Here is a 13,372-nt window from a genome sequence, read left to right as displayed (position 1 = left end):
TTCATAAGGAAAATATATTCAGGTGAAAAGAGTCCCCTAAGGACAAAGCTCAAGAAAAGCAGAACAAATTACCATTCATACAGGAAACTACTCCTTTTAAGACAATTTTGCAAAAGTTTGGGCACAGCCCATGGACTGAACAAGCATTAGCCTATGTCCATACCACAGCTAAAATACAAGAATTGGGAAAGCCCATCAGTGCATCCTTATCAACATTAGCAATGGGACAACAATTATTTTCTAAAATGCTGCCAGTATGGCAACAGTGAGGAAAGCAGGATCGGGCCCAGACAAACAGGCAGGCAACAGATAAAGAGATTGGAAAACAGGTTGGCAGCCCTGAGGGGCTTAGTGGCAGGAGTAAGGAAAGGAGTAAGTACAGGCCTGGGGAATTCAGATGCTGGGACAATACTTGGAATGGTGATATCTGGGCTGATGAAGGTGTCATTTTGGAAAATAAGCAAGTGATTTAAGGAAAGAGAGTGAGAAGTTAACTCTGCAGAGGCTGGAGGGAATTAAGCAGTTGAACGTTGTAAAAATGTTAAAAAGAAAAAGTATTATAGAAAGAGAATTCTTGGTTTCTTTGCAGCCATTCTGAAGGAAAAATGGGCCCTTTTCCAAAGGAATGTCTGTAAATAAGCCAGGCAAAGAGACAATCTGATTTAAATCATTTGACTATGAACAGTTTAGTCAAATTTGCTAAAAGAACATAAGAGGTTTCTATTGGAACTTAACTGCCCCCAAATGTATACAAATGTAAGCTATGTACAGCTGTGTGTAAATATATTGTGTAAATATGTGAGTTTTAAGGACCTAAATCAACACTCCTGGTTTGTAAAACTCTTGTTTTGTAGGTTTAAAATAAATTGGTTTGGTTTTTAAAAAATACAAACATAAAGTACTACTACTACAGTGGCATTAAACCCCTGTGCATTGTGGGTCACCGAGTGTAGGCAGGCTATAGCTGCTGCCAGGTGGTGTTGTGGGGATGTTGGTTGCCTGGTAGCCCTGCAGGCCTAGATTCAAGTCCCACCAATCATTGTACCAATGGGGTACAACCCTGCACTTTGGGAAACACTGCTTTAGTAATAGCTTCTTATAGACCTGACCTAACAGGGCTCTGAGTGTCTTCATCTCCCAGTGACTTCAACATCTTACAGAGCCACACCAGAGGGATTACTTACTCAAGTTAGGCACAGTCTACACTTAAAAGTTAGATCAACATAGCTATGTCAGTCGGGGTATAAAAAAAACACCCCCCCTAACTGAAACAGCTATGCCAACCTATCCCTTGGTGTAGCTGCCGCTATGTCAACGGAAGAATGTTTCCATCAATTTAGCTACCATCATTCAGTGAGGTAGTGTTTCAATGGAAAAAACCCTTCCATTGGTATAGGTTGTTGTATGCTATAGGGTTATGCCAAAAAAGCTGTGGCAATAGCTATGCCAGTATAGTCTCCGTAGCATAGAGATATCCTTACACTAGCATAGCTTGACTTGGCTTTTACTGAGATAAAATTCCAAAATGCTATGTGGACTCTTATTTAAATTTTAAGCATGGTTTATTTGGCTTTAGTTAAACTTGTTCCTAATTGTAAAGAATGTGGGCGAAATCTGTATTTATTTTATAGCTGTTATATATCATTGTGGGTTTGGTGATTATTGTAGCTCACAGTTAAATCAGTCTTAGGTATGCATACTCGGTTACTAGACCATGTATATGCTTGCGCATGTTCCCTATAGCCATGCCGAGTGTCCACGTATACTCTGCTGGACATGGCTATAACGCTGTGTTCACACATATACACACATCCACACTGCAGTGGTTGTTACGCAATGTTACCATTACCATTTCATCGGAGGTATCACAGGATTCTACGCATCAGAAGGAGATGGTCTAGGAACCGCTTTGCTGCGTATTGTTGGTACTGTCAGCCCTTCGCACATTTGCCAGGGGTGGTTCCTGCTCACCACTCTCTCCTGCCAACTGGGTGGAAGACATGCATCAAGGGAATGATGATGTAGTTCTACTCCTGCTCCTTAGTGCAGGACAAATGTTTTTGCTGTGGAGTAGGTGAGTGGCGAGATGCCGGATGGACTTTGGGCAGAACTTTCTTACATGACTAAGACGGCTGACCTTGAGGGTCAATGACAATCCAGTTTGGCTCCCATGGAACAGATACAGTGAATGCCGGTATTGCTACAGTATACCAATGGGTTGTCCATCCGTTCTGATACAGGAGAACCAGCACAGTGTGGTTGGATTACATTGTTTTGGAAACAATGGGATGACCTGGGATTCAGAATTTCCAAATGAGGAAACAGACCTTTATGGAGCGGTGTGAGAAGCTTGCACCAAACCTACAGCACCAGAACACACAATAAAGGGAAGCCATACCAGGTGACTATGGAAGCTGGCAACACCAGACCGTTAATGATCAATTGCAAACCACTTTGGGGGTTGGAAAGTCCACTGCTGGAGTTGTGGTTCTGCACGTTTGCGAGGCAACTAATACTGTGATTCACCCATGGGTGGTTGCCGTAAGCAAAGTTCCAGAAATAATATCTGGATTTCAAAGGATGGGTTTCCAAACAGTACAGTGGCCATTGATGGCACCCACATCCCGATACTTTGCCCACCAAAAAGGATGAGTATGTGAACCAAAAACTATTCATTCATTCTGTAAGGCTTAGCAGCCCACAAAGACTGATGCATGAATACCAACGTGTGAAACATGGGAAAGATTCATGACACCAGGGTGCTCAGGTGTTTGGGATTGTACTTGAAGGGGGAAGATGGGACTTTATTCCCCAGAAGCCATATGGTTCTTCATGCTGTGTCTGTGCCAACTGTTATTTTGGGGGAACCACGCATACCAGCTACTAACTTGCCTCATGAAACCATACCACAACATGAAGAATGGGTCCATGGAAAAAGAGAATTCAATTACAAAATCAGTAGCTCCAGAATAGTTGTGAGGTGCACATTTGGTAGGCTGAAATCTTGTTGGCGCTGCCTATACAGCTGTTTGGATGCCAATGTGACCAACACTGTTCACATAATCGTCAGCTGCTGCACACTCCATGTTTGTGAAGATGAAGGGGAGTGCTTCCATCCCGAGTGGGCACAGGACAAGTCTGGTTTACAAACTCTATACAGGCAGCTGGATCCCACACACATGCATACTGGTCCTGGTTCCCAATAGGCAAGGGAATCAGGGATGCCAGATGTGCACACATCTTGGCACAGCAGGGAAACAGAGGATGACATCTGCCTGTGCCATGGGACAACTTCACACCCTGTAAAGCCACTGGAAAAAACAGGAGGGACCACTGGCACATATTAATGGGGCTTCATAGCTTTGTGTGGGTTTTTGTTCCCCTGTATTTGATGGCCATTATACATTCATTTCTGTGACTATTCACCCATTGCAGGCAATTATAACAGGCACCTCCACCATATCAACTTAGGGCTAGGTTTGTGCTGTGGAGGGTGGCAGCCCAGTTGTAATGTGGTCATTGTGTAATGCTGTTGTCTTAAATGTTCACGCTTGTTTACAGACCTGTTATCAGGAGCGCTCAATCTTTTAATGATCTTATCAACATTTTTTTTTAAGAGCGGCTGTCATGGAGCATTAATACCAATGTTAAAATGGATCAAGGTGGGGGAGGGGGCATGTAATCATTGGATAGTGGCAGATGCCTTTGTTGTTACTTTAATTGTGTTTCATTTTTCAGCCTGTGACCTAAGCCATAAAGATGTTTATCTATCCCAGCTCTGTGTTCTGAGTTCTGCTGCTTTTACAACTAGCAGTGCTTTCTCTAAGCACTTAACAACACATTTTCCACATCCCTCCTGTGGACCCTTGGGACTTTAGATATTTCTTAATCTGAAAGTGAGGGGGAGGAATGGACAGAGAAGTGTTTGCAGTATGATGGCACCAGACAGTTACACCTTTCCAAATCATGTGCTGTGAATTGTGGGGCCCAGTCTCAAACCTGAAAACATTGTATGCTCATCATACTTAGGAAGCGGAGTCCACACACGTGTCAAGGAAATTATAACATTGATTCAAAGTACTACAGAATGGGTAATAGAAATATTTTTAAAAGGAAATGGAAACCAATAAAACATAATGGGACTAAAACCATGTACAACGGGCAAATGTTAATGTCTCTGCACCTGTCTCCTTGCCCTCCTCCTCCCCGACAAGCAGGGAACAACTGGGGAAAATTGTTCTTGGGAACAAACTGGGATGTCTCCTGTGTATGTTTGGAGGCTGGGCACTTGGTAGGCTTCAGAGATTCCTGCAGGCTCTTTGTTCCCTTCCTGGATGCTCAGGAGGGTTCCTCTGCAAGAGGTTTTCAGTTCCAGTGGAAGGTGTGGTCCCAGAAGTCCTGCAGGCTCCTTCCAGTAACTCGGGGGGGAGGAGTCCTCTGCCTCAGCAGCACGCTAGGTGGTAGCCAGAGGAGGAGATGGTTGTGGCGGCAACAGTACATAGACAGGTATAGTGGCCACGGCAGCAGGTGCACCCTGAACACATTTGGCCACCAGGTCTATCAGCCTCTCCATAAGGGAATGGTGCCACTCCCTATGGATGTGCTCCCATTCCTAAAGTGTGCCTCCTGCTCCATGAACCAGTTATCAGTACCTCTTTCTGCTGAAGAGCCTGATCCTCCCATGTCCTGAGGAACTCCAGTTGTTCCTGATTCTTCCTGTCCACTCCAATGAGCAACTCCTCTAAGGTCCTTCTCTGTCTGCCTCTGCTATCTCTGGGGCGTTGCTCCTGCTGGTCAACAGACTGGTTTCCTTCTTGGGAACCAGAGGTCCTGCCATTCAAAGACAAGTGCAGCATTATACATTTTTCTCCTTTGGAGTAAGGCAAGAAATCTCCCCACATAACATAACTTTGCTGTGGAAGGCCACAATTTTGATACTTTTCAGCATTCCAGGAATGTTTGACTATCCTCAATTCTCAGACTTTTGCAGCCCATGAGGAAGGAGCAGAGGCTATTAATGGTAAGAGACATGGCGTCATGTTTTTAAACATTTTAAATTTTCATAGTGTCTCAAGGGGAGGAGGGGAAGATGGGCAGTTCCTTCCAGGAGCTATGTTACCAGTTTGCAATTTCTTCTTTAAAGGCTGGCCAACATTTGAAGAACACAGCAGTTTTCAAGGTATCAGAATAGAAGAGAGGTGGCTTTCCAGTCCTGTGGGGGAGATCCAGCAATCTATGCCAGAGAGATGTTTCTGCTGATGGTCATCCCTCTATGTACTGCTGAATGAAGGGGTTTGGGCAGCTATGAAGGTAGACCAAGCAGATTTGCACTGCAGTTGAATGTCAAGACCCAGCTGGAGTTTCTGCTACACCAGAAATTTGCTAATATGCTTACAGGACTAGGAGGCACTTCAACTGGAAATTGACTATATACTCAGCTAGCGTACCACGGACATTGCCCATGCATCCCACCTCATCTCACCCCCAGCATCACCAGAAAATCTTTCCCATGTCTGCCTAGCAATGGTGAAATGGACAGGGGGGAAAAGAAACACACCACAACTTTATTTCCTTCCCTACCACTTCCAATCAGCACCGCAAGCCCCTCACCTCTTCACAGCAAAGAGACACCACACTATGTTTATCCAACCGCTAGACCGCACCCCACACTTACTTCTCACACCTGTTTCCCTTGGCTTGTGCAGCACGGTTCCATGTGGAGAGAGGCCCAAAAACAGAGACAAGAATGGGGAAATTTTGTAATCTTCCAAGGGAGAAAAGATGGCTATGACTAACTTCCTCAGACAAGCAAAGTGTTTCCTTCCTCTCCCTGGACCTAACCCCTCTCCAACTCAATCCACCCACCATTCTGAGTGGCTCCCATTTGTAAGGGGATGATAAGATTGGGAAAGCAAGGGTTGAAGCACTGAAACTATGTAATCTTCCAAGGGACAGAAGATAACAGTTACTAACTTCAGACAAACAATTATATGCTCTTTACAACTGTCCCATTCCCAGCCAGGACCTTTCCACCTACCCACTCCCTTCCTCCAGTCAGCATGGCCCCAGGACCATCACTGCCTGATCGTTGTCCAAGAAATGCACAGACATGGAGCACAATGATTGTTCATTAACAATGTGTTTTATAGCATCTGCCAATTGCATTAGTAGTTCATCAGAAATCAATAAAATCATCGACTTACAGCCGTGTCTTGCTCAGGACCATTTAAGGGTCGAAGTGAAGCAGGGGCTGGGCTTAACATCAGGAATGTAGCACCAGAGCAAGAGGGAATATTGCTCGGCAGGATGGGGGTCCATTGTAACTTACCAGCCTCGGGTTCTGGTTCCTGCTTCTGCTTGGAGTTCTCCTTGAGTTGTCAGGGGGGCTTCTGCCTCCAGGTAGAGGTGCAGAATCACATGGTCCTCATCCTCTGGGGCTTCTCCACAGTCCCTGCTGCCTCCTCACTCTGGCCCTCATCAGACAATGAGGCCAGTGGGGTTGAGAAGCAGGGATCATGAGCCACTTCAGGGTCTGTACTGGGAGCCCTTGACAGCACCTGTAGAAGGGGCATGTACAATGAGCCCTCCAGGAATTACTGTTTGAGTCTTTTGACCTTCTGTACTTGAGGCTCAAGTGCTTTGCCGGCATGGGCCTGGTGTCTGCTCAATGCTCGCCTTCTCCAGCCTCCATGACATTTCCCAGTGCAGGTGAATGTTCCTGTCACTCCAGGCAAAGTTGTGGAGCGCAGTATGCTCTGACCACACACTGATCAGCATCTGGGTATGGTCAGCAGGCCAAGCAGCTGCTCTTGGAGTAGGATCCATGTTCCCTTTTTCAGATCAAAATAGTGCAGCAGAAAACTGTTCTGATGTGCTCAGTGCACCTCAGTACTGCTGGTGAAAACAGGGGGCCAGGGACTTTTATACATTGGTAAGGGTCATGCAGAAAGGGGTTCATTACATTATGGAAACAGGGATGGAGGACGATCCAAACTCAAGACCTGGAACGTGCCCTTTGCCCCCGTCCACACTGTATATGGGTCTGGGTCCACGCCACAGCCAAGGCATGTGCTAGCTTACTCGCCCTGTACTCACCTTCAGACAAGTTTCTGGAGTGTAGATGTGCACAACAGGGGAATTAGAGCACAACCACATGCATGGACTTGTACAGTCACTAGTGTAGATAAAGCCTTAGTTAGCTTTGGCCTGCAGAAATCAAACTCAATGGTTGTAGATAGCCCCAATGGCTGGTACTCAACCAGACAATATAGGAGTTCATTCCTTTGGAATTCACCTCCCCACATGTGGAATCAAGTGTCTGGCTTATCCAGTGGATGGGAAGCAGTAAGACCCTGTCTTGTGTCCTCAGAGAGATTCAGGTGGGAATTCTTAAACAAAGAGCTTTAAAATGGTTTAAACTGCTCCTCTGAGCACACAGGGGAAACAGAAGGTCTGCAGAGGAGCAGGCTGTCACTTGGTCCCTGGGAGAAGGTTGTGACGATGTGCCCAGGCTTGTTGGACCTACCCGTTTGAGAGATATGCCAAGTTTAGAGAAGAAAATAGAAAAAAGTTTAGGCTTTCATTGTTTTGCCATTTCTTCCCTGTTCTGTTATTATGGATAGATCAAAACAAAGTATTATTTAACAATGTGGTCTTGAACACTACATTTTTATACAGGTCCCAGATTCTTTGAGGGAAGTCTACAGCAGGCTAAAACCCATTTGGACCTGCTGAGGTAATACAGTGTTAAACAGGGGTAGCGTGACTTGGGGTTCCACTGTAAGAGTGGGCTGAATTGTGAAAATCAACCCTGAGAGACGTACAAGCCCGTTGCTTTGAAAGGGCGCTCATGGGGAGACAGCAGAGGGAGGGGCATCAAAAGTACAGCTAACCCTGGAACCATCACACTAATCAACTTTAGCTAAAGTGAAATAGGCCACTTAGACTGAACTAAGATTGCTCATAGTCTTTGGCATCAGTTTAACTAGATTGGTTTAAATTCATATTCTAATTTAAGGAAGTTGCACTGGTATAAGTGCACAAGCCCTATGTGCAGAATGTTTATTGTATTTACAAATTTAGAGCACATTCAGCAATCAGTGCAGTACTGTATTTTAAGAACAAAGTTACAATATTAATTATCAATGCTAAAAAAGAAATAAAGGAAAATGGGAATAGTACCTAGTCGTCTCCTTCATAACATTGCTTGTTTCAGTGTATTATTTCTGTATCTTTTTCCCTGTCTTTGGCCAAATGTTAAGGATAAATAAGTCCCAGAGGAGACTACTAACACTTTGTTTTTGTGAATCTGGCAGATTTTGGACTGAGCAATACTATTAAGTTTGAGGGTCTCTCTCAGGAGCTGTTGAACACCCAGTGTGGAAGCCCAGCCTATGCTGCCCCAGAACTCCTAGCTCATAAGAAATATGGCCCAAAGGTGGATGTCTGGTCCATGTAAGTAGATCTATAAAAATATACTCATCAGAAAGTTATGAAATTGAATTATTTAGACTCTGATATTACAGGGTTTGGTGGCACTTGTGTTTTGGGGCAACCTCTAGCCATTATGCCATTATGCTACTTTTAGGCCTCGATCACGCAGACACTTATGCATGGGTTTAACTTCATGCACTGTGAATATTTCCACTGAAGTCAGTGGAATAACTCATAGGACCTGATCAGAGTAAGCACAGCCATAAGTCTTTTCAGGGTTAGGTCCCTAAACTGTAGACTCCTGAGAGCAATGACCATGTATTTTATTTATCTGTAAGGCATCATGCACACTTTATACTATAAGAATAGACCATATTTTATTACTATGAATAATAACTACTAACAATAACAGGCAGTCTACAAATACATCATATTTAACCAGGACATATTGAAAAATCTATTGGTATAAGTAACTTCCATCTCATTCACTATTCTGAAAAAGTTCACTAACATAAAACTATTTTCATTTGCTAGTAGCTAGAGATGGTCAACTTCTTTCAAACAGAAAGGGTTTTTTGTTGCTGAAAATGGCTTTTTGTAGGAAATTGTCAGCGTTAATCAACATTTTCCATTTTTCACAAATTTTTCAAACATTCTTTATCACTATTTTTATTTAAAACCATTTTCAAAACTTTTCATTTACCAGAAACCCAATTTTCATCAAGAAAAAAAAAAAAGAAAATGGACCCAGGTCAAAAGCTTATAGACTAAGGCCAGAAGGAACCATTGGTGATCATGTAGTCCAACCTCCAGTATAACGCAGGCCACAGGACTTCCCTGAATTATTCATCTACCTGTGCATATATATTACACCTGGGGGAATTCTGAAGCAAAAAATTAAAAATTCTCCACACAATATTTTAAAATTCTGCAAAATTTTTCATATTTTATTTGTCAAAATAACACAATATAATCACACGAGTTTCCATTATTTTGGTAATTTATTTCAAAATACCTGTCAGCAAGTATGTCTGTAACAATACGAAGCGACAAAGAGTCCTGTGGCACCTTATAGACTAACAGATGTATTGGAGCATAAGCTTTCGTGGGTGAATACCAGCTTATGCTCCAATACATCTGTTAGTCTATAAGGTGCCACAGGCCTCTTTGTCACTTTTTACAGATCCAGACTAACACGGCTACCCCTCTGATACTGTAACAATACAGACAATGAAAAATATTCAGCAAATGTTTATTGTCAAATAGATTCCTTGCTAGCCATATAAATACAGAATAATAATTTGAATAGTATTTTGCATAATTAATTTAAACTACAATACAGAACTGTATTTCCCGCACCCTCCACCCCCAGAAGCAGTGCAAAGGCCTGGGAGAGTCAGGGGTAACAGAGAAGCTGAGGAAGAGGGAAGGAGCGTAGGAATGAACCTGGAGGGTTGTTGGATGTGGGTGAGAGAAATATCAAACAGGGGTTTTTTTGGGGTGAGGGAGGGATTGTTAGGGAGCCTTCCGCATGCAGACCCTGGCTGACCCCTAGCCTCTCCCATTCAGTCAGGCACATCCGCCCCATCCCCATGTGTCCCTACGCCAACATGTGTCCTTGCATCCCCTTCTCCCACATGTTCCTCCACCCCCACTCAGACATCAATTCCCCTCATCCCCATGAGCCCCTGCACCCCACTCAGCCACCCTCATGTGTCCCTGCACCCCCCCATGTGTGGCCCCACACCCCCTTCCCCATCCCCATGTGTTTCTGTGCCCCCTCAGCCGTCCCCCTTCCCCATCACCATGTGTCCCTGCACCCTCCCCCATCCCCATGTGTCTCTGTACCCCCACTCAGTCACCCTCTTCCCCCATGTTCCCCTGCACCTGCTTTCCTGTCCCCATGTGTCTCTATGCCCCCTCAGCCAGTCCCTTCCCCCATGTGGCCCTGCACCCCCTTTCCCGTCCCCATGTGTCTCTATGCCCCCTCAGCCAGCCCCTTCCCCCATGTGGCCCTGCACCCCATCCCCATGTGTCTCTGTTCCCCCACTCAGCCACCCCCTTCCCCCATGTGTCCCTGCACCCCCTCCTTCCCATCCCCATGTGGCCCAGTGCCTCCACTCCCATTCAGCCCCTGCCCCAATCTGTCCTCCCCCAATAGCCCTTATGAACCCCAGTCTGTGACCCCCACCCCAGCCTCATGCTGTCTGTCCCCCCATATCCCCTGTCTCCTGACCTGGTCCCACAGGCATGGTGCTGGGCAGGCAACCTCTTCCCTTCCCTATGGGCAGCTGGGACTGTTCCCGCCCAGGAGTAGCTGCTCTGTTCTAGCACTACAGTGGACCCTGTTGGTCAAAAGGCAGAACTGCAGCAACTTTCCAGCAGAAGTTATTTTCTTCTGAAAAAAATTATGCACGACACATTAATTATGCACGTATGCAGTGGCGCAGAATTCCCCCGTATATATAAGTGCCTATACAAACACACAGGTATTAATGATAGACAGACAGAGACAGACATTAAATGTTACAATACATATAAATATACATCCATTCTTTGGCTTTTGGACTTAAAGTCCACCAGGATGCTAACATGTCCACCCGATGTCCCTGAGTAATAGTTTGCATTTGAAATTGAGTATAAAAATGTATGTAAGCAGACAGTTCCCTGTCAAGCTACATACCTGCAGGTGACCAAGAGTGTAAACTAGACCTTCATAGTACTGACTTTATAGCATACACTAACTGCACATTTGTTCTTGAGAACTGTTGTGGCAGACATACCATATAACAGTATTTTGTGGCCTAACCATGACTCTTTACATCTCTCCCTTCCTGCTCCCCGGCAAACATACAGGATATAGAAAGTATCAGGGGGTAGCCGTGTTAGTCTGTATCTACAAAAACAACAAGGAGTCTGGTGGCACCTTAAAGACTAACAGATTTATTTGGGCATAAGCTTTCGTGAGTAAAAACCTCACTTCTTCGGATGCATAGAGTGAAAGTTACAGATGCAGGCATTATATACTGACACATGGAGAGCAGGGAGTTACTTCACAAGTGGAGAACCAGTGTTGACAGGGCCAATTCAATCAGGGTGGATGTAGTCCACTCCCAATAATAGATGAGGAGGTGTTAATTCCAGGAGAGGAAAAGCTGCTTCTGTAGTGAGCCAGCCACTCCCAGTCCCTATTCAAGCCCAGATTAATGGTGTTGAATTTGCAAATGAATTTTAGTTCTGCTGTTTCTCTTTGAAGTCTGTTTCTGAAGTTTTTTTGTTCAATGATAGTGACTTTTAAATCTGTAATAGAATGACCAGGGAGATTGAAGTGTTCACTTACTGGCTTGTGTATGTTACCATTCCTGATGTCCGATTTGTGTCCATTTATTCTTTTGTGGAGGGACTGTCCAGTTTGGCCAATGTACATGGCAGAGGGGCATTGCTGGCACATGATGGCATATATGACATTAGTGGATGTGCAGGTGAATGAGCCCCTGATGGTGTGGCTGATGTGGTTGGGTCCTCTGATGCTGTTGCCAGAGTAGATATGGGGACAGAGTAGGCAACGAGGTTTGCTACAGGGATAGGTTCCTGGGTTGGTGTTTCTGTGGTGTGGTGTGTAGCTGCTGGTGAGTACTTGGTTCAGGTTGGGGGGTTGTCTGTAAGCGAGGACTGGCCTGCCTCCCAAGGTCTGTGAGAGTGAGGGATCATTTTCCAGGATAGGTTGTAGATCGTGGATAATGCGCTGGAGAGGTTTTAGCTGGGGGCTGTATGTGATGGCCAGTGGTGTTCTGTTATTGTCCTTGTTGGGCCTGTCCTGCAGTAGGTGACACCTACAGGTGTGACACCTACAGACCTTGGGAGGCAGGCCAGTCCTCGCTTACAGACAACCCCCCAACCTGAAGCAAATACTCACCAGCAGCTACACACCACACCACAGAAACACCAACCCAGGAACCTATCCCTGTAGCAAACCTCGTTGCCTACTCTGTCCCCATATCTACTCTGGCAACAGCATCAGAGGACCCAATCACATCAGCCACACCATCAGGGGCTCATTCACCTGCACATCCACTAATGTCATATATGCCATCATGTGCCAGCAATGCCCCTCTGCCATGTACATTGGCCAAACCGGACAGTCCCTCCGCAAAAGAATAAATGGACACAAATCGGACATCAGGAATGGTAACATACACAAGCCAGTAAGTGAACACTTCAATCTCCCTGGTCATTCTATTACAGATTTAAAAGTCACTATCATTGAACAAAAAAACTTCAGAAACAGACTTCAAAGAGAAACAGCAGAACTAAAATTCATTTGCAAATTCAACACCATTAATCTGGGCTTGAATAGGGACTGGGAGTGGCTGGCTCACTACAGAAGCAGCTTTTCCTCTCCTGGAATTAACACCTCCTCATCTATTATTGGGAGTGGACTACATCCACCCTGATTGAATTGGCCCTGTCAACACTGGTTCTCCACTTGTGAAGTAACTCCCTGCTCTCCATGTGTCAGTATATAATGCCTGCATCTGTAACTTTCACTCTATGCATCTGAAGAAGTGAGGTTTTTACTCATGAAAGCTTATGCCCAAATAAATCTGTTAGTCTTTAAGGTGCCACCAGACTCCTTGTTGTTTTTGAGGATATAGAAAGTTAAGCACAGAAGGACAAATTTTATTGAGTTACATTGGTAAAAATCTGAAGTATTGCCATTGACTTCAAGAGTGCTACTCTAAGTTTACAAAGGAGTTACACAGCTGAATTTGTCCCAGAGAATGTTGTCAGCACCTAAAATCTGATTTAGTTTAGTTCGTGTTTGAGATGTCTGCAAAATGAATGCAAAATAGTAACCTTAAAGCCATTTACTGATGTAATTCTGTCAGTGAGTCACACACAGTTGTATAAAACGTATATGTGGCCTTTGGTATTTAAT

At 44.7% G+C, this 13,372-nt stretch overlaps 1 protein-coding gene across 1 annotated transcript in view; it reads left to right on the top strand.

Annotated features, from left to right (window-relative positions):
- The window catches only part of LOC128834695 (hormonally up-regulated neu tumor-associated kinase homolog A-like), a 40,424-nt gene that overhangs the window by 7,965 nt on the left and 19,087 nt on the right, over nucleotides 1-13,372 (top strand). Inside the window, exon 4 of the mRNA XM_054023705.1 lies at nucleotides 8,316-8,454. Coding sequence (XP_053879680.1) covers nucleotides 8,316-8,454 — 139 coding nt within the window. The remainder of the gene's footprint in view (nucleotides 1-8,315; nucleotides 8,455-13,372) is intronic.

This window comes from Malaclemys terrapin, chromosome 3 (genome assembly GCF_027887155.1).
Source record: "Malaclemys terrapin pileata isolate rMalTer1 chromosome 3, rMalTer1.hap1, whole genome shotgun sequence".
Lineage (NCBI taxonomy): Eukaryota > Metazoa > Chordata > Testudines > Emydidae > Malaclemys > Malaclemys terrapin.
The sequence above is the reverse complement of the archived record's forward strand: the minus strand, read 5'-3'. Positions and strand labels throughout refer to the sequence as shown.